Below are 22,209 nucleotides of genomic sequence, written 5' to 3'. Positions count from 1 at the left end.
TGTGTTGCTGGATATAAAAAGAATCTGATCGTCGCTAGATGTGTATTACAGGACTCGAAATATTATGAGCGTAAACTCTCTGTGGCCTATATGGAATACTGTAAGGCATTTCATACAACACCACATGGGCTAGTTTTCCATTTGCTCAAAGGCCAAAGGACAAAATAGTGGAAAGCCTTAAAAACAGAATGGGTGTTTTTCAGCTATAATATCCCAAGGACATTGATAACTAACGAAATAATTTTATCACAGTTTTCGAAAGCACGTTATTTGGTAACATCCCGACGCTGAAGGCGGAGGGATGTTACCTAAAATAACGTGCTTGAGGAAGTTGTGATAAAATTATGAGTTATTTATCAATGTTCGAGGGATATTCGGTGAGAAAATTTTTTGCAATTCGAACAAAATTATTTATTGAACACACAGTTATTAAAAGAACAATTCGTATAATGATATTCCGTTGATCTTGCTGTATTTGCCTCGGTTACTGCTTTGAACACCAAAGCGAGGAAGTGACATTTTCGAAATAAATTGAATTACTGAAATGTCAAACAACTTTATTGTGTTGGTTGTTTAGCAATGTCATGACATAAGTGATAACTACCCGTGAAAACTATCCATGAGTAGTTATCAGTGTAATGATGGTTTCATTGGTTATTTCGACACACATGACTAGAAATAGACAAATTTGATAGGATAATTTTTTTGGCAAAAAATTTTCAAGGCGATTACCTCAGTCCACTTCTTTTCTGCATTTTACTATTGTCATTATCCGTTTCTCGCAGAAATAATCGATGGCATAACTGTGAAATTGCAAACATGAAGTTTCCCATTTGTTTTATATGCATGGTCTTGAACTTTATGAGTCTGGAGATAAGGATCTACATCAGTCCTTGAGGAAAGTGTGCAATGGTCCACGTCAAAAAAACGATGCCGCGATTACATAGAGGATGTACATCTCGTAGAAGAAAGCATTTTGCACTGGATGCCGGAGAGGCAAATACCTACTTGCTTTGGGGTGGAAAAACGTCACTCACAAGAAGTAACAGGAGTGAAAAACTGTCCTCATGACAAGTGTCAGCATAAACGTCAACAGATCTGGTAATCAGAACTGTTCCTTATAACTGGTGCAGGGTGCCTCTCGAGATGCCTGAGACCCTAATGTAGCATATGCGGTAAACCCTATCCACCGACATAACGCGGCACTGAGAGTGCTTTATTACCATCCATGGCACTTTCATGATATTGACGAAAAACTGATGCATCCCAATCTCCAGAAATATTGAATCCATTATGGAAACTTCATGATATTGACGAAAAACTGATGCATCCCAATCTCCAGAAATATTGAATCCATTATGGAAAATGGGAAGTTCTATTCAGACTCAGCAGAATTAATCGAGACCACCCTTTTAACATGATTCTTGTTGTAGTCTTTGACAAAATAATGCCTCTCTCTCTCGAATCTCAAGAGTACACCAGCTTGCCGCAGTAGAACAAAAATCTTTGCCGGTAAATGCAGAATTGTTATCTTGAATCATTACGTCCGCTCAAGAAATATTATTCAAAGACAATAATCGCACAACTCACAATGTGGAAAGTGATTATCGAGGCCGACGTGTCGGAGCTTTGGGGACAGGATACGACCCGATCAAGTTTTTAGGAAAAAATAAAGAATATTTATCATATGCATTACCAATTTTTTGTTTATTTCATTTATTCATTTATTTTATACATATGAGCTACTCGATAGACATAATCGTCTTGTTTTACTTCAATCTACTATTTGCTGTATGTAGTATGACGTAGTTTATGTTAAAGTCGTGATTGTTTTCTAACAGATGGCGTGCTTAGTTGTGCTTGTTGTCTTTGTCGATAAGGGATTTGTTGTTTTTTATATGTCTACCTGAGTGATATCAGTCTATGTGTATTTTCTGTTTAGTTATTATAATAGAATACTCAACTTTTCTGATGCCTTTCCTATATATAATTTTTTGTCGAGGATGTGTTGACTCAAGTTGTTATTTACGGCCATCTGTTTCATTGAATTTAGTTCTTCATAAAAAATATCTGTTGACATAGGGATACTGATTAGTCTGAGGATCATGATGTGATAAGCTGCTGGTTTATCTGGTATATTGTTGTAGATAGTTGTGTCTGTAACGCCTAAGGGTTGGTTGTTTGGTTCGTGGAGAACTGCGAAATCATGTTTGTTGTTGATTTTTGTGATTCTCATGTCTTGAACGTTTATCGAATTATTGATATCAAGTTCTATTGTGAATTTCATGATTTGATGCTATTGTGTGCACAATACTTTTCGTTAGTACATGTTCAGCTAACACGAACAAACTGGATGATTCGCCTATTCGAGAGCATGCCAAACGTGTTGTGCTTGAATCTAAGTCATAAACGGACTTCGTTTGGCCTTGAAACTAATTATGAGTCATTGCAAATGCCCATCAAATTGGAAAGTGCACTCGTTGAAAATGAATCAGCACATCTGTAGGTATAATAGAGATTCTTGGTATTGATATATTTTTATTTTACCTCAGAACTTACTACACACAATGCTGGATTCGACGACGTTTTTCATTAATTTTTCATCGACTAATCGCATGCCTTTGGAGATTTCTGACCAGAGACGTTGCTTAGTAGGAGCCAAGAGCTTCCAACGCCGCTTGACTGTCCGAGACATTGTTTATTGACTTGTGTGTGAGGTTGGATTCTACCAATCTCTCCGCACACAATTCAATAGTATATATAGTATATTTCCGCTTGAAAGACAGTTGTATAACTCCCTAGGCAGGTTGATATCTCTCTCCTGGGTCTGCAACTGGAAAACACCTGCTCCAAAGCCTGAAGGTGTTTTCGATCCATTTGTGAACCAACAACTATCTGCTCTTTACATTTCCTTCTTACGAAGGATCCAATCCTCTCTACTCGGAAACAGTACTGTATAAGACAGTTCATAGTTGACAGTTGGAGGCATACTGTCAGAGGTCATTCCTAGAACGCTGCGACTTCCAGTGTCAGCCAGCAGTCTGGTGTACTCTGCATTAGATTACTTTGTGTAATTGGCAATGTGAACAAACCTTTATGCAGTCCATCTAGCTTCTCTCTCCAGTCCTCATAGTGCGATTGAAGGGAGTTTCTATAGCTGTGTGGGGAGTGAGGAAAGGCTTATTGCGTGAGAGACCAACAAAATAACTATTAAAAAATAGAGGTTGGTGATAGAAAGAATAAAGTGAATGGTTGTATGTAGTTTCCAATAGCACATCATTAAAAAATAAAATGAAAACAAAAAATTTTGTCCAAAAAATTTAAAAAATGTGTTTGTGGTAGAACACCCTTATCAGTCAGGTATGAAAATGAACTGAACCATATTCTCAGACCTACCAAATCTACATATGAATTTTCATGAAAATCAGTCAAGCGGTTTCCGAGGAGTATGGCAATTAACACTGTGACGCGAGAATTTTAAATATTAGATATATGAAGAGTATCATTTATTCAAATCATTCTTGGATCAACTTTTATCAAAAAAAGAGAAAACGCGCAGCATTTATTGGTTTGAGCTACGAAAATTTAATGTTTTTTTTTAAATATGATTGTTCTTCATCAAAGACATGAAACTTTCAAAATAATTTTTTTTTATAAACCACTTTTTCCTCGCAACTGGTTCTGCTGGCAATATACTGTTGCAATGCAGCTGGGGTTGTCTGATGAATCCTTGTAGCTCAGTCGAATCAGCTCAAAAAAGGGGTCAGCTACGCGAACATTTTTACTAGCAGTTTTCTTTTGGAATTCTTTAGTGGGGTCACTGGCAATCTAAATTTTCAATTCCACGAGATTTTCACGCAATTTTCGCTTTCACGAGATTACCTACAAAAATGTACTGAAAACAAAATAACTTTCGATTTCAAAAGTGATGCTTCGAGAAGCTGATTTTTCACATCCCTCTTGTCAAATAAAATCAGTTTTTTTCCTGAGACTCTACAGCATGGAAAAAGCCAATTAAAATAAAATATAGAAATTCAAAATACAAATAATTGTATATATATGAGTGCCATGTATAATATACATTATTACATACATTATATATATATATATATATATATATATATATATATATATATATATATATATATATATATATATATATATATATATATATATATATATATTGAAAATAGTACAGTCTAAACTGTTGCAATCAAGTGAATAATATTTCCAAATCAGCCTGGAAGTATTCATTGAGGGACTAAAATGTATTGTCATGTAACAGTTTATTAACATTTTTTTAAGGAATGCAGGTTTGATAGCTGTTTCAGACAGATATGTAATTTTTTGAATGACTTCATGTGCATAATCAGAGAGCCGTTTGCTGCTTTCATCAATTTATGGTGGAAAACAATAAAATTATACTTAGATCTTAACGTATATCCTGTGGTGAGCCGAAGATTATCTCTCGATTCAAATTTGTCTAGATGAGTTTTGACATAAACAACACAGTTAAAATATATAGTGAAATAATGGTTATAATATCCAAATCGGTAAACAGTTCCCTACATTTTTTGAAACACATTGTTCTCACTACCTTTTTTTGAGCTATTAGTAATTCGTTTATTCTTGTACAGTTACCAAAGTTGATCAGACAATAACTGAGGGAAGATTGGATACAAGCATAGTGATAGCTCTTCAGTATATTCAATGAAACAAAATGACGGAGATTACGAATTACACAACAATGTTTCGACAGTTTACTCAAAATATAATCAATATGCTTTTTCCAAGAGAGTTGAGCATCATTGCTCAAACCTGAAAATTTTACAGATGAAGTTTGTTGTATTAACTTGTCATCCTTTACAGTAAGCGTTCGTTCCAAAAATATGAACCTTTGAAAAAATTGGAATTATAATAATAAAAGCCATAATAGAATACTTAGTTTCACCCACAGATTTTCTCAGGTATAAATAAAATAAACGATCCTACGAAAAAATTGATGAGAACCAGAATTCTAGCAAATTTAATTTTATACAACTTGTTTTTTACAATTTTCTTTGTAAAATCAAGAATAAACAAGTTGTCCAATAAAAATTTATCTAGAAAAAAATTGATGATGTAAGAAATTCAATTTCAAATAACTTTTATAATGAGTATATTCAGTGTAAAATTGAAAATAAATGGAATTTTTTGGTTATCCGGATAATTAAATTTAGACTGCCAGTGAACACCCAAAGAATTCCGAGAGGAAATTGTCAGTAAACATTTTTGCATGGTCAAATCCTAGTTCAACTGGGGTATTGGGATCATCCAGAGAACAACTCAAATAATTTTACATCTTTGCTGTTAGTAATGTATGTCTAATCCATTTTCATCAAAATATTGCAGCAGATGTACGGGTGCATATATGGCATAAATGTAAAATTCATCGGGGAATATTGAATTTGTTGTGGAAAACGCTGGCTTCACTGGCTCCATTCATTCTGAACACCTGGCGAGCTTGTATAAATTTGTGTTGTCTCTGGAGAGAGATTATGAGATATATCTAATGGAATTCAGCAGTTTTCAGAGGATCATAAATGAAAGTCACCAGATTGTGTTTGGTTTCAAAAAATAATTTTTTTTTCTCGTGGTAAGATATTTTCAGAATGTTCATTTCTTGTAAGCTCAGTCTGAAACTACTAGACTATTCAAATAATTCATTTCCATAAAAAGGAGATATGTTTTCAATAAAAATACCTGACTATCTTTGAAAATTTGTATTTTAAAACTAATTCAACAAACTTTTTCCATCAATTATTTCATTCATGATAACTTCATGAAGACGTATCAAAGGTGCTAACATTTCAGGCATTTTTTTTAAATCTATATGCTGGGCTTTGGATTCGTAATTTCTGAGATTTTACTTCTCCCTTTCCATAATAGTAAAGTGTTATTTTAATATGTGTAAATTACAAAAAGGTTGAATTTCAATCTCTGGCGAGCAACAAATCTGATTGAAACACTTTTTTCACACACCACAAATGACAAACGATTCATCACCCAAATTGGGCCAGTTTGTATGAGGAGTGATTTTATGGTAGTATACGTCATTTTTAAAATTAGTTGTACTCCAGGTATCTAGTACACTTAGTTATGCCTGAACATTTAAATCTTGAAATAAAATGTTTTTCAATTCGTTTATTATCGACCAAATCTATCAAAAATGATATCTCAATCAACAAACAATTTTTTGAGTGGATAATATCTACTTCATACGATTCAAGTTATTGTTTATTACATATTGTCGCAATGATATTTCATTCAAAGTCATAAAAATATCATTGGGAAAGAAATATTTTAGGCTACTATATCCATATAAAAATGTAGAAGACTTCCAAAGAAAGAAATAAAGCAAATAATTTCAGAATAAACACAAAAAAGTGTAGATCATGCATTGAAATTACTTTCTGATAGAAACCGAAAGTAAAAAGCACTTTGGAAACAACTACTTTCATTTATTTTTAGAAGAGATTCATTTTTTGGGAAAGAAAGGCTTAGACTTTTCATTTCTTTATCATCATATAAGAAATGTGGGAAACGTCTTTCAACAATTCTGTAATAATAACTTCAACTACAAATAATAGCACTGAGTATCACAAAAATATATCACCAGTATATGTCCTGGATATGTTCAAAATCGCGTTCTCCAGATGTGAGCATCTATTTCACGTTTCCTTTGGTGATTGGATCGCGTTATAAATGAAAAAGACTTACCTCATAGGGTTCACCAATATGAGGCCCTGCTTGGGCAATGTATAGTGTCGAAGCAGAGTCAAAAACTAATTCTATAGGATTTCTCTGGACTACAACTGAATCAGTTTCGTTACAGTTGAAAAATAAAGTTACATTTTGCAAACTAACTCGGAAAGCAAATCTCATCCATTTGTTCTGGAATGTTGGTACCGTGAAGTTCGCAATGCTCTGAGACTTCACGAACTGAAAGGAATCGGTGTAGAAGAGAGTCAACACCGTCGTAGCTGTCCCTTCTTGACCTATCTTGACCCCAAGCTCCACAACCTGAAATGAAAAAGATTGATCAATTTGAAGGTTCTATCATCGAGGGTTATTAGTGAAACAATATTTAACATGGTTATATCAACACAGAGTAAATTCATTACGATATCCAAATAAAAAAATAACTGAAACTCAAATTTTTCATAGGAAACAGCAGCAGTAACACCAGCAGCATTTTCAGATTGTTTGACATATTATGTTCCACTTCTTGTCTGTATATGATTAACAATCGAATAAAAATATAAAAATGTTGAACGGTTCATGATGTTCCACATATATAACATACTAACATACCTGGCTCCGCACGGTTGCAATGCTGATATTGAATATAGATTCACCCTCCGAAAATTCAAGTGCATGGAGAAACAGTGATGAAAAGATAAGTTGGTTTCACGTACGCGCCTTTTTCCTTTTTCATCGATTGAAAAACTGAGTGATGGTGAATCATTTCAATTATGGAAATTCCAAACTACAGTAATTTTGAAGTCACAAGGCATTTGGGAAATAGTTAATGGGGAATTATTGGCAGAAAATATCACCGATGCAGATAAAAAAGCTGATTGGCTGAAAAAGGACGCCAACGGTCAAAGAGTAATAATCACAACTGTCGAAAAAAATATTAATGCATATATCATATGCAAACCATCATATGAAATGTATTAATTCATTCATTTATGAAAAGAACTCAGAAGATCAGAAATGCACCCTTCTACGAGATTTCTTCAACTTCTCCTACACAAAGGGTTCAGAAATTTCGCTTCACATAAGCAAAATTGAAAATTTGAAACAAGATATTGACGATGAAATGGTAATGTCTAATATTTCATCAACGTTACCAGAACGTTTCAAATATTTCAACACTGATTGCGACTCTTTTCCTAGCTCAGATAGAAAACTCACAAAACTAACATCAAGAGTGATTGCTGAAGAAGCCAGAAGTAAAAATAACGAAGATGAAGAGGCAGTTGCGTTCAAAACCTATGATGAAAAGAAAGGAGGATATAAATCACACAATTCCAGAACAAGAACCACAGAGAAGATGAAATGTTTTATATATTATAATTTTGGACATTTTGCGAAATCGTGCACGAAAAATACTGAAAATCAGTGAAAAAAGTGTTCCATCTGTTAAAAAACCAATCATGTTGAAGAAGATTGTTTTTTCGAAAAAGGAAAGACGACAAAAAAGTTGCATTTTTGACAAAAGGCAAAATAAAAACAAAAGCATTGAAAAATTTTGTGGTAGATTCAGGGTCGTCAAGTCACATGTGTAATGATATAAAAATATTCAATGATTTGGAAGAAACCATATCCAAAATATTAGTTGATAAAAAAGGTGAAGATATGAAAAGTTTTGGTATTGGCTCCATTGAAGGAAACCTTATTTCAGTCAACGCAATCACTGAAAAGGAAGGAAAAGTATTATTCGAAAAGAAAAAAGTAACCATGATGAAAAGCAACAAAAAAATTCTTGAAGGACAGAAAAAAGAAAATGGACTTCATGTAGTGAATTTGGACAATAATTCAGAAAGATTATTTACTGAAAAAAAGAAAATGCTGAACTACGGCACCGAAAATTGGGTCATTTAAATGAATATTAGTACAGCAGACTGTGAAAAAATAGGCAAACCATGTGAAACATATATGGAAGCAAAACAAACACGACTTCCATTCAACAAAATCAGATCAAGAGCAGTGAGACCACTTGAAATAATCAATACGAATTTGTGTGGACCTTTTGATCCTGTTACTTGGGATAATGAAAGGTACATTTTAACCTTCTTAGATGACTTTACCCACTTCACTATGGTTTACTTATTGAAAAATAAGTGTGAAGTTTCAGATTATCTGAAACAATATTTACTTGAAGTAGAAGGTTACTATAATCTTAAAAATTCAAAAATAAGAAGTGATAATAAAGGTGAATATATTGATTCTGACCTCAGAAATTGGTACAAATATAAGGGAATCATCATGGACACCACAATACCCCACTCTCTACAGCTCAAAGGAGAAGCCGAGAAATTGAATAGAACAATTATGGAAAAGGCGAAAAGGCAAGAGCGTTAGTCTTTGACTTTGGCCTTGATAAAGGTTTTGGGGCGAAGCTGTGAGATTTTCTGTTTACCTGCTGAATAGATGTCCAACTGAAGCGGTAAATGAAACACCAGCTGAAAAATGGACAAATAAAGTACCAAATTTGCCAGATCTGCACTTATTTGAGTGTAAAGCACATGCAAAGGTACTTGGTTCTTTGAAGAAACTAGACGCAAGGAGTAAACATTATATTTTCATTGGATATTCCCCCAACAGGATACCATTTGTGTGACAATGAAGAAGGTAAAATATTTATACATATAGATGTTATTTTCGAAGACAAGATTGATAGCAACTCACTGGATGAAAAGGATGTATTGAAAATAAATATAGAATGGGTAGATGATGAATGTAAGAAATTGACAGATCCAGAAATACCAGTAAACGAGAATAACGATTTGGTATCAGAATACGAATCGGACCCAGAAAATAGAGAAGAAACAAACAAAGATTGAAGAAGAATTTTATAAAAGCTTCGAAATGTTGAGATTCAGAGAAGGCCAAACAACTGTCAGAGGAAGAGATGTAAGAGCATCAAAGACAAATTGTTGAAAGCAGTAGAAGACGAAAACGAATCACAAAAGAAAAACAACACATGGGTATTTGTGAATGCACATGAAGTGAAAAATAAGAAAATGTTGTTGAGTAAATGGGTTTTCAAAATAAAAGAGAACGGAAGATACAACGCGAAACTTGTCGTACGAGGCTGTGAGCAAAAATATATATATGAGCTCTTTGAGAAGTTTATTTGCATTAGCAGCTCACAACAACTATTTCATAAAAAATTTGATGCAAAAACTTCATTGTTCTATGGAGAATTGTCTGAACAGATCTGAATAAAGATAACAGAAGGCTATTCAGAAGGAAACAAGGTATGCAAACTCAAAAAATCTTTTTATGGCCTAAAACAGGCCCCCTTAGAGTGAAATGAAACTTCCACCAATTTTTTGAAACTAAACAGACTTCACATTCTCAAAAGTGAGAACTGCACATTTTTAAATGATACCGGTTCACTTATGCTTGCCATATACGTTGACGATGGAATATTGATCGAACAGAATGAAGAAGAAATGAATGATCTCTTGATAAACTTAGACACAAAATTCGAAACTGTTTCAGAAGATAATCCGAAATTCTTTCTTGGTCTAGAAATTGAAAAGAAAGCAGATTCAATAATCATGTAAATACTGTTTTGAAATCATTTGATATGGAAAATGCGAAACCGGCTAAAACACCTCTGGCGACTGTGTTTAACACAACTTTTCCTACCGAAACTTAATAAGAAGTTTGCTTTACCTTCCAAACAAAACTCGCCCTGACATCCAATATGCTGTGGGATATGAAAGTAGAAGAATGGAAAATCCAACAAATAAAGATATATCCAATATGAAGAGAGTGCTCCGATACCTGAAAGGAACAAGAAATCTAGGTATTGCATATTGCGCAACATATGGAATGAATGAAATAACTGCTTACAGTGACAGTAACTTTGCGGGTGACACTGAAACACGAAAACGAACCTCAGACTATTAAATTTTTTTTTTTGTGATGACCCTATTTCTTGGTGTTCAAGAAAACAGCCAATAGTATCACTATTCAGTACTGAAGCAGAATACATTGCTGTTGCAGAGTGTGTCAAAGAAGAGATATATTTGAAAGAATTTGATTGGAGAACTCACAAATGTCGAAGTGAGAATAAAATTGAATGTGGAATATCAAAGTGCTATAAAAATAATTGAAAATAATCAGTGTAATAAACGTTCCAAGCACAGAGATGTTAGGTTCCATTTCATAAATGGGAAAATCAAAGAAGCTTTAATAAGTATTTTGTATTGTCTAACTGAAATGCAAATGGCTGATATATTCACAAAACCTTGTAAATGAATTTCAAATATTCAGGAATACATTGATGTGTGGTATTCCGGAATAACTTTAAGTATTTGTCATTTTGTTAAAATACTTTTATGTTGTTAACTTGATCCAATGATTCAGTAATATTTAAGAGAAAGTGTTGAAATAATAAGCTGATATAATATTTTCTGAATCCTTATATTGTCGCCATCTACTGAGTGTAGTTGGAACATAATATTTCTTAGTTTAGTTTTGTGTTGAACAGTTGGCAAAAATGTATGGTTGGCACTAGTAGTTGTATGAAAAAAATAAAACAAGGTTGTTGATGGTTGCTTCAGAGTATTGTTTTTATCCAAAATAGTAAAGCAGAATAGAAGTAAAATAGTAAAATCTATCACATGAAACGAACCTACATGAGAAATTTCCTCGCGGCTGGCACCCCAGTTGGAATATCCAAAAAATCTTTTTTATTGCTCATCTAAAATATAAAATGAATCTAAATACAAAATTTCTGCAACCGAAAATGAAGGGGTACGGAGAAACAATGATGAAACGGTAATGTTTATATCTGAACACGCCCTTTTCATCCCCAGGGGGGTCTCCAGTTGAAATATTTTGAAATACTCTCTCAGTAGTATTTTTTGCTAAGCCATCAGTATAGAGTGTTGCTTCAACTATGAATTGGAGAGCTCACATCACATTTATTTTCGTTTATGTAGTTCTTTGAATTCTGCGAGATCCATTTTTTTATCATTATATTTCATTATATCATTCATAACTCCCTAGTTATCCATTTTACTATACAGATACGAACACCTCGGTAATGTGGAGAATGTAGCTACACACTTTTGGAATGTTGTTATTGAGTATTAACTTTTCAGAGAGTTATTTAGTTATCTATAGTATAAAGATGTTCCGTCATCCACACTACTCAGCTACTAACCAACATTGTTTCTCTAAAAACCAATCGAGTCTTTCGTTAATATTTGTTTCCAGCCCTATCCCTACTAATCCCTACTAATATTATAAATGCGAATGTAAGTTGGTTTGTTACGGTTTCACGCGAAACTACTCAACCGATCATCATGACATTTTGTACACATGTTCTTGGAGGTATAAGAAGTAACATGGGATGCTTTTTATTAAAAATAAATATTTTTTATGTGAGATCTAAAAATTGAAATTATTTATTTTTGTTACAGTGAAATATATTTAAACATTTGTTGTTGCAATTCAATAAAGCATATTTTAAATTTTCGAAATTTCATCGTATGTAATAATTTTTAAAAATTGATTATCTCAGCCAAGCATTAAAATATAGTCCTCATATTGATTCATTTCTATTGTACTGACACTTATTTAATGGCATAAATACGAGCGAAGCCGCGGGTAGAAGCTAGTTATATTATTTGGCGTGAAGTTATCCACAGATTTCTGGCCACACATGCTGACGTAGAGGAAAATAAAAATCTGTGGTTGGGATACGAAATTATTAGCACCCGTACTGAAATCTGTGGCTGGAAATACCTATTGACTATAGATTGAAAGTGGAATAATCAAGACTTTTTTATAGAATCTTGAGTAGATTAACGCGTTGATAATCGTTTTCTTACCAACAATACAAATTTAGGAAAAAATAAAATTGGAAATATTAGACTTACTTTCCAATACCCCATATAGAAATAATATCCGATGATGTGCGTCCATCAAAATCACACAACTTCCATAGTTTCTCGAATAGATTAACTTGGTGATAACAGATTTCTTGTCTCTAAACAGATTTCGAAAAAGAAATTGTTGAACATACAGATTAATTTTTTGAGATTCCTTGTCTTCATGGAAATCACACAACTCTTATAGAATCTTGGGTAGATCAACACTGTGAAAACTGTTTTCTTGTCACCCATACAGATTTCGATAAAAAAATTGTTGCAACAATCAGACTCATTTATTGAGATTTCTTGTAGAATTGGAACCAGAAGATGTGCGTTCATGAAAATTACGAAACTCTTATAGAATCTTAGGTAGATCGATATAGTGAAAATCGTTTTCTAGTCACCTATACAGATTTCGAGAAAACATTGTTGCAACAATCAGACTCATTTTTTAAAACACCTTGTAGAATTGGAACCATATGATGTGCGTTCATAAAAATCACAAAACTCTTATAGAATCTTGGGTAGATCGATATAGTGGAAACTGTTTTCTTGTCAACCATACAGATTTCGATAAAAAAATTGTTGCAACAATCAGACTCATTTTTTGAGATTCCTTGTAAAATTGAAACCAGAAGATGTGCGTTCATGAAAATAAAACAACTGTTACAGAATCTTGGGTAGATCGATATAGTGAAAACCATTTTCTTGTCACCCATACATATTTCGATACAAAAATTGTTGCAACAATCAGACTCATTTTGTGAGATTCCTTGTAGAATTGGAACCGAAAGATTTGCGTTCATGAAAATTACAAAACTCTTATAGAATCGATATAGAATCTTATAGAATCGATATAGTGCAAACCGTTTTCTTGTCACCCATACAGATTTCCAGGAAAAAATATTGAAACACGCAAACTCACTTTTTAAAACACCTTGTAGAATTGGAACCGGAAGATGTGCGTTCCTGAAAATTACACAACTGTTATAGATTCTTGGGTAGACCGGTATAGTGAAAACCGTTTTCTTGTCACCCATACAGATTTCGGTACAAAAATGGTTGCAACAATCAGACTCATTTTGTGAGATTCCTTGTAGAATTGGAACCGAAAGATTTGCGTTCATGAAAATTACACAACTCTTATAGAATCTTGGGTAGATCGATATAGTGAAAACCGTTTTCTTGTCACCCATACATATTTCGATACAAAAATTGTTGCAACAATCAGACTCATTTTGTGAGATTCCTTGTAGAATTGGAACCGAAATATTTGCGTTCATGAAAATTACGCAACTCTTATAAAATCTTGGGTAGATCGATATAGTGAAAACCGTTTTCTTGTCACCCATACATATTTCGATACAAAAATTGTTGCAACAATCAGACTCATTTTGTGAGATTCCTTGTAGAATTGGAACCGAAATATTTGCGTTCATGAAAATTACGCAACTCTTATAGAATCTTGGGTAGATTGGTATAGTGAAAACCGTTTTTTTGTCACCCATACAGATTTCGATACAAAAATTGTTGCAACAATCAGACTCATTTTGTGAGATTCCTTGTAGAATTGGAACCAAAATATTTGCGTTCATGAAAATAACGCAACTCTTATAGAATCTTGGGTAGATCAATATAGTCAAAACCGTTTTTTTGTCACCCGTACAGATTTCCAGGAAAAAATATTGAAACAATCAAACACACTTTTTAAAACACCTTGTAGAATTGGAACCGGAAAATGTGCGTTCACGAAAATTACACAACTCTTATAGAATCTTGGGTAGATCGATATAGTGAAAACCGTTTTCTTGTCACCCATACAGATTTCCAGGAAAAAATATTGAAACAGTCAAACTCACTTTTTAAAACACCTTGTAGAATTGGAACCGGAAGATATGCGTTCATGAAAATTACATAACTGTTATAGAATCTTGGGTAGACCGGTATAGTGGAAACCGTTTTCTTGTCACCCATACAGATTTCGATACAAAAATTGTTGCAACAATCAGACTCATTTTGTGAGATTCCTTGTAGAATTGGAACCAGAAGATGTGCATTCATGAAAATTACGAAACTCTTATAGAATCTTGGGTAGATCGATAAAGTGGAAATCGTTTTCTAGTCACCTATACAGATTTCGAGAAAAAAATTGTTGCAACAATCAGACTCATTTTTTAAAACACCTTGTAGAATTGGAACCATATGATGTGCGTTCATAAAAATCACAAAACTCTTATAGAATCTTGGGTAGATCGATATAGTGGGAACTGTTTTCTTGACACCCATACAGATTTCGATAAAAAAATTGTTGCAACAATCAGACTCATTTATTGAGATTCCTTGTATAATTGGAACCAGAAGATGTGTGTTCATGAAAATTACGAAACTCTTATAGAATCTTAGGTAGATCGATATAGTGAAAATCGTTTTCTAGTCACCTATACAGATTTCGAGAAAAAATTGTTGCAACAATCAGACTCATTTTTCAAACACCTTGTAGAATTGAAACCATATGATGTGCGTTCATAAAAATCACAAAACTCTTATAGAATCTTGGGTAGATCGATATAGTGGAAACTGTTTTCTTGTCAACCATACAGATTTCGATACAAAAATTGTTGCAACAATCAGACTCATTTTGTGAAATTCCTTGTAGAATTGGAACCGAAAGATTTGCGTTCATGAAAATCACACAACTCTTATACAATCTTTGGTAGATCGATATAGTGAAAATCGTTTTCTTGTCACCCATACATATTTCCAGGAAAAAATATTGAAACAATCAAACTCACTTTTCAAAACACCTTGTAGAATTGGAACCGGAAGATGTGCGTTCATGAAAATCACACAACTGTTATAGAATCTTGGGTAGACCCGTATAGTGGAAACCGTTTTCTTGTCACCCATACAGATTTCGATACAAAAATTGTTGCAACAATCAGACTCATTTTGTGAAACTCCTTGTAGAATTGGAACCGAAAGATTTGCGTTCATGAAAATCACACAACTCTTATAGAATCTTTGGTAGATCGATATAGTGAAAATCGTTTTCTTGTCACCCATACATATTTCCAGGAAAAAATATTGAAACAATCAAACTCACTTTTTAAAACACCTTGTAGAATTGGAACCGCAAGATGTGCGTTCATGAAAATCACACAACTGTTATAGAATCTTGGGTAGACCCGTATAGTGGAAACCGTTTTCTTGTCACCCATACAGATTTCGATACAAAAATTGTTGCAACAATCAGACTCATTTTGTGAAATTCCTTGTAGAATTGGAACCGAAAGATTTGCGTTCATGAAAATCACACAACTCTTATAGAATCTTTGGTAGATCGATATAGTGAAAATCGTTTTCTTGTCACCCATACAGATTTCCAGGAAAAAATATTGAAATAAGCAAACTCACTTTTAACAACACCTTGTAGAATTGGAAACGGAAGATGTGCGTTCATGAAAATTACACAACTGTTATAGAATCTTGGGTAGATCGATAAAGTGAAAACCGTTTTCTTGTCACCCATACAGATTTCGAGAAAAAAATATTTAAACAATTAGACTCATTTTGTGAGATTCCTTGTAGAATTGGAACTGAAAGATGTGCGTTCATGAAAATTACACAACTCTTATAGGATCTTGGGTAGATCGATGAAGTGAAAACCGTTTTCTTGTCACCCATGAATATTTCAAAGGAATCTGAAAAAATGAGTCTGATTGTTGCAACAATTTTTTTATCGAAATCTGTATGGGTGACAAGAAAACGATTTTCACTATATCGAACTACCAAAGATTCTTTAAGAGTTGTGTGATTTTCATGAAGGCAAATCTTTCGGTTCCAATTCTACAAGGAATCTCACAAAATTAGTCTAATTGTTGCAACAATTTTTTTCTCGAAATCTGTATGGTTAACAAGAAAACGGTTTTCATTATATCGATATACCCAAGATTCTATGAGAGTTGTGTAATTTTCATGAACGCATATCTTGTGATTCCAATTCTCCAAGGAATCGCAAAAAATGAGTCTGATTGTTTCAACATTTTTGTTTCAAAAATCTGTTTGGGTGACAAGAAAATTGTCATCACTACGTCAATCTACCCGAGATTCCATAAGACTTATTCAATTTTTATGCACGTACATCATCTGGTTTCAATTCTACAAGGGATTTCAAAAATATTAGTCTGATCTTTTCAACAATTTTATTCTCGAAATCTGTATGGGTGACAAGAAAACGGTTTTCACTATTTTGATCTACCCAAGATTCTATGAGAGTTGTGTAATTTCCATGAATACAAGGAATCTCAAAAAATGAGTCTGATTGTTTCAACAATTTCTTTTTCGAAATCTGTTTAGATGACAAGAAAACTGTTAATTAAAACAAGTTAGTCTACTAAAGAAACTATGGAAGTTGTGTGATTTTGATGAACGCACATCATCGAATATCATTTCTATATGGGGTATTGGAAAGAAACTCTCATATTTCCAATTTTATTTTTCCCTAAATCTGTATTGTTGATGAGAAAACGATTATCAACGCGTCAATCTACTCAAGATTCTATAAAAAAGTTAAACATCAAATAGTCTCAATAATTCCACGTTCAACCTATAGTGAATAGGTATTTCCAGCCACAAATATTAGTACGGATGCTAATAGTTTCGTATCCCAATCACAGATTTTTATTTCCTCTACGTCAGCATGTGTGGCCAGAAATCTGTGGATAACTTCACGCCAATGTTATTTTATAAAAACAAGCCTATGGGTTCCCTATTCCCTATTTGTTCCAACGTTTTTTTGTTGCGATAAGCGATCTTATATGTGCCTCGGTTTTTCAGATTGGCGGGTGATTCTCATTATACAGGGTAACAATTTGAAAACTTCCCACCCTCAATATCATCCTTCCAGTAAACAATATGAGGAATCGAAAAAACAGATCAATTTTATTGTCAAAAGGGACACTTTCAAAGACTATTTGTAGCTCTTGAGGTTCAGTCCCCTAGAAAGGGTAGATGTTACCCTTAGAATGTTAAATGGAAAGGGGGGGTCAATTGGCACATCGTTTTGATTGGCTTTCAATTCTGCTTCCAATGGTACCCAGACCTATTATTTTTTTATGCGCATTTTCCGTTAAATAGCGTACTAAACTTACACATGTAATTGGAATTTGCCTGTGCTGGGATGCATTATCGTTTTGACTCCTTTTAATTAAAATAGTAAGATGAATAGGTGGCACCGTTCCAACTCTTGAAATGTGGTCCATTTTACTCCAAACAGTAATGAAGTCTGTTCTCAAACTCTTCCCTAACATTACGGAAAATTTCACTGGGAATTAACTGGCATGCTGCTGTAATTCGTCTTTGAAGTTCTTCAATATCAGAAGGTTTTGTTTCATAAACAACGGATTTGAGATACCCCTAAAGAAAGGAATCTGAGGATGTTGAATCTGGTGATCTCGGAGGCCATTCAACTGCTTCCCTTCTGCAAATCCTTCTATTCTAATGTTTATTGCAAAAGTTCATTAACTTCTGCACCCATTTGAGTTTCTATATCGTGAGTTATGAAAGGATCGACAGTCTCTTCGAACACTTCAAGGTACAGATTAGCTCAATTCCGAAAATAATGAACCAATAATGAGATTTCTAAGAATACCAGCCCAAACATAAACTTTTTGTGGAAATTGGGTATGCCCTTTCCAAAAAATATGTAGGTATTAACATTGCCATTCAGAAAAAATGAACACTCATCGCTGAAACAGATATTTTACAGAAGATTAAATATGGTATTGACTCGATGAGATGTGATTTCACAGAATTCTATTTTTCTATTATAATCATCTGCATGAGGATGAAATTTATGCATTTTCAATGCTTTTCTTACAGTCCCGCGTCTGTTCTGATACAAATCCTAAGGACATCGTGGTCTTCGCAGCAATTTTTTAAGACAAAACACAAGCACTGCAATATTATCCCCAAGGCACTCTCAAAGCGGTGCCTGTGCGAAAGTAGCGGTCCACATTGAATTTGAATCACTGAAGATTAAATTCATTTGAAAAAATGTTCTCAGGAAGTTCATTCCATATAGACGCAGTTTTCTAGATGAAAGAGTTCTTCCCAAAACTTCAGTTTGAGCTGCTTCATTCAGTACTCTGGAGTCATTTCAATTCTGTTTTGAAGAATGTGAGTGATTTTCACACTTTCTTACACTTATTAAAGTAATCACTGAATACCCAATAGGTACAACTGTATGCACAATAAGAGTACATCGTTCACATTCGCGAACCAATTTTTTGCCTGGAAACAGTAACTTTTCACAGCAGAAGAAGCGGAAAAGGACGGCTATCCGTACACTTTCTGCGATTTTCAGCATTTACTAAACACAACTTCACTACCATCTACGTTTTACTATTAGAACACTTTATGATGGGAATTAATTGGAGCTAAAGGCTAATGTTACCCCCAATGAAGGAAGGGTTGGAACGGTACCACCTAATATTCCTACTAGTTCTGGTCAAACCATGCTCATGCATCTCAGTATAGGTGTAATAATAATCACTTGTTTTAGTTCAGAATTTTATTTTTCGGAAAATGCTCATCAAACAATGATAGGTCAGGGTACCATTGGAAGCAGAAGGCCAATCAAAATGATGTGCCACTTGACCTCCTTCCCATTTGAAACTCTAATGGTACCATCTACCCCTTCTAAGAGGTTGAACCACAAGGACTACAAATAATCCATGAAAGTGTTTACCCATGACTATAACATTTTCTCGATTCCTCATATTGTTTACTGGAAAGAAGATATTAAGGGTGGGAAGTTTTCGAATTGACACCCTGTATATTATTCGATTGTTTTGTGTTTGTCTATTCATTATTTTTCTTCTTTCTTCTGTGTGTTGCTTTATAAATTATCTGATGGTAATAATTTATTCTGCTGAAAAGATTTCTACATCTCGTTCAATTCTTGCTTCTTGGTATTCTAGTCTGTTCTGTGTACAGATCAATATTAATCAGACTCATTTAAATATTATCGAACTTTTGCGATTTTGTCAGTAGATTCATAATAACTATTGAAAACTTCATAAACATTCAATGCATTACTGATTGATATGAATAATGGTTCACTATTTTTGTCATAAAATACATTTGGTTTATTAAAAAAATTGTGAAGTACCTACGTATTTCATATCGAATGCTCTCTTTGATACTTCAAACTCAAAAGTTGCACAATAACTAATTCGCGTGTGGTATTGAAGTTTGATTATGAATTGTAAAAGTTGCCGCTCAAATTTACATCGTTTAAACAAGTTTTTAGACATATTGTGTTGCCATTGGATGAAATGATTGGCATTGGAAAATAGTATTCCTTTCACGAGAATGAGGATGATCGAAGCGGCTTCATATGAACTGCGACCTTAACTCGGGTTCCACTGATTAGTAAACGTGTGACATGCTTTTGAGTGGTATCCGAAATTTTATCTTGTCTCTTACCGGTATTTTTTATTTTTCCGAAATACTGAATTTACGTAGCCGCATTTTGATCTTTGTGTGTAAATTTTGCTATGTGTGATACGTACGGTATATGTGAATCGAGTAACTGAATCGTTTCACACAAGTGGTCTATTGTTAATTTGAGCTCACAGACGCTATACATTTGAAAAACTTCATTTGTGAAAATGAATAGTACACTTTTCATAAATTCTATATGTATTTTGCAACAATTTGCCATCGATATTTTGCAAGATCCTCAAACAAAAAGTTGTGATACGTTTTTGGTAAATTCTTAGGAATTCTATGAATAGTCCATTTTGTAATTTTCATGTAATGTCCTTAATCATGTGTGATATATAAAATAATGACAAAATTTGACTCGAATAAAATAATCCCAGTTAAAAGAATAGAAATCATAATTATTTTCTTCTGGATTTTTCAGAATTGATCCTAAAACCAGTGAAATTGTTTCAGTCCATGATATCGAGAAACATCAAGAATAAATATGATTTTCACTGATGAAATATATAATTCATCAACCTCCATTGATCTCCAATTAAGGGTGATTAGGGCTAACCACACCACGTTACTCACCGTGTCATAAGGGTTGACGACGGCAAAGATAAATCCCCCACGTCTGCTTTTTGGCTTGGCGCTTATTAAAATTGAAAATTCAGGACTCAGCTTCTCGGGTAATATCTGGCGGTGAGCGATTTTCACGTCTGATCCGATCTTGAATCCGTAGGCAGGAAAGCCATCGTGACCGTCGCCATCAATGTACATCTTAGAGTCGTGAAAAGGTATTCCCACTGCAGCGGACGCTCCTAGAAGGTCGTACTCGGCAACTAGAACAAAAAACTCTTTTCAGTATTTCATTGAAACTACTATATTTCTATCAAATATATGAAAGAATCTACCGATGCTTGATGGAAATCTATAACATATTCAAAAATACTTTATTTTGAGATTTTCACTAAAAAAGTTTACAAAAACGCAACACGTATTTCGCCATCAATAGGAAATATTTTGTGAACTGGTTCCATCATGAATACCTACCCTCTTTTTATTGTATATCAACGAGTTATTGGAGAAAACCAAGAATCCAATATATTGCTTTGCTGACGAAAATTAACTTGTATTGTCATTCCATTTGGAATCCAGGACATCGGCAGCAGGAGGTTGCATATCTCAATGAGGATTTAGAAGTGATTTCGAATTGGGGTGAAAGTAACCAGGTTCAGTTCAATGCCACAAAAACCCAGGAATCGGCTTTCTACAAGGAGATAAGTGTTTCCGAACTGGATATAATAATGTCAGGACAGACATTTGCGCTTTTTGTTTCGATAAGTTTGTTGGGGGTTAAAGTGGACACCAATATGTTTTGGCACAATCATGTCGCTGGAATTGCAAATACTGTTTCTCAAAAGCTTGGAACACAGTACCGAACCAGAAAACTGTACACACCTCAGCAACTTTTGATACTTTATAAAGCTCAGATCAGATTTCGTTTGGAGTATTGTTCCCATGTATGGAGCTCTGCTCCCAAACATACCCTGAAGTTGCTGGATTATATCCAGAAAAAAACCATTCGCCCGATTGGAGACGCGAACATCACGTGCAACCTCGATAACCTGGAAAATCGAAAAAAAGGTTGGAGATTTGTCTCTCTTATATAGATACTTTCACGGAAAGTGTTCAATTGATTAGCACATTTGATTCTACCAAGAGCGGTACATATCAGAAATACGCAACGGACTGTGGCTGCTCATCGTTTTGAGGTTCAACTCAGTGCACCTCGAACTCCAGTGGTCAAAAACTCTTTCATCTGGAGAACTGCGCTTCCTCAGAACGTTTTTCCGAATGGATTTGATCTCCAGCAATTATTCATATCCAATGTGAATCGCTACTTTCGCACAGGCACCGCAATGAGAGCACCTCAAGGATTTTCCTGTAGTGCTTGTGTTTTGTCCTTAGAAAAATGAATACAACTTAAAAACTTTCATATTTGACTTTGTGACGTACTGAAAATATGGTGCGTAGTTTGAATGTTGCGAGAATG

General features: G+C 34.0%; 1 protein-coding gene across 4 annotated transcripts in view; it reads right to left on the bottom strand.

Annotated features, from left to right (window-relative positions):
* Mp (collagen XV/XVIII-type protein multiplexin) overlaps positions 1-22,209 on the bottom strand; it is a 423,852-nt gene that overhangs the window by 182,944 nt on the left and 218,699 nt on the right. For all 4 annotated transcript variants that reach the window (XM_074179083.1, XM_074179085.1, XM_074179086.1 and 1 more), the window contains exons 3-4: positions 20,745-20,995; positions 6,760-7,062 (exon numbers count right to left, since the gene is read on the bottom strand). In XM_074179083.1, the coding sequence (XP_074035184.1) occupies positions 6,760-7,062; positions 20,745-20,995 (554 nt within the window). The remainder of the gene's footprint in view (positions 1-6,759; positions 7,063-20,744; positions 20,996-22,209) is intronic.

This window comes from Leptinotarsa decemlineata, unplaced genomic scaffold, assembly GCF_025532065.1.
Source record: "Leptinotarsa decemlineata unplaced genomic scaffold, Ldec_3_MD MMD2_tig00004307_RagTag_RagTag, whole genome shotgun sequence".
Taxonomy (NCBI): Eukaryota; Metazoa; Arthropoda; class Insecta; order Coleoptera; family Chrysomelidae; genus Leptinotarsa; species Leptinotarsa decemlineata.
This window is presented reverse-complemented; position numbering and strand designations above follow the sequence as displayed.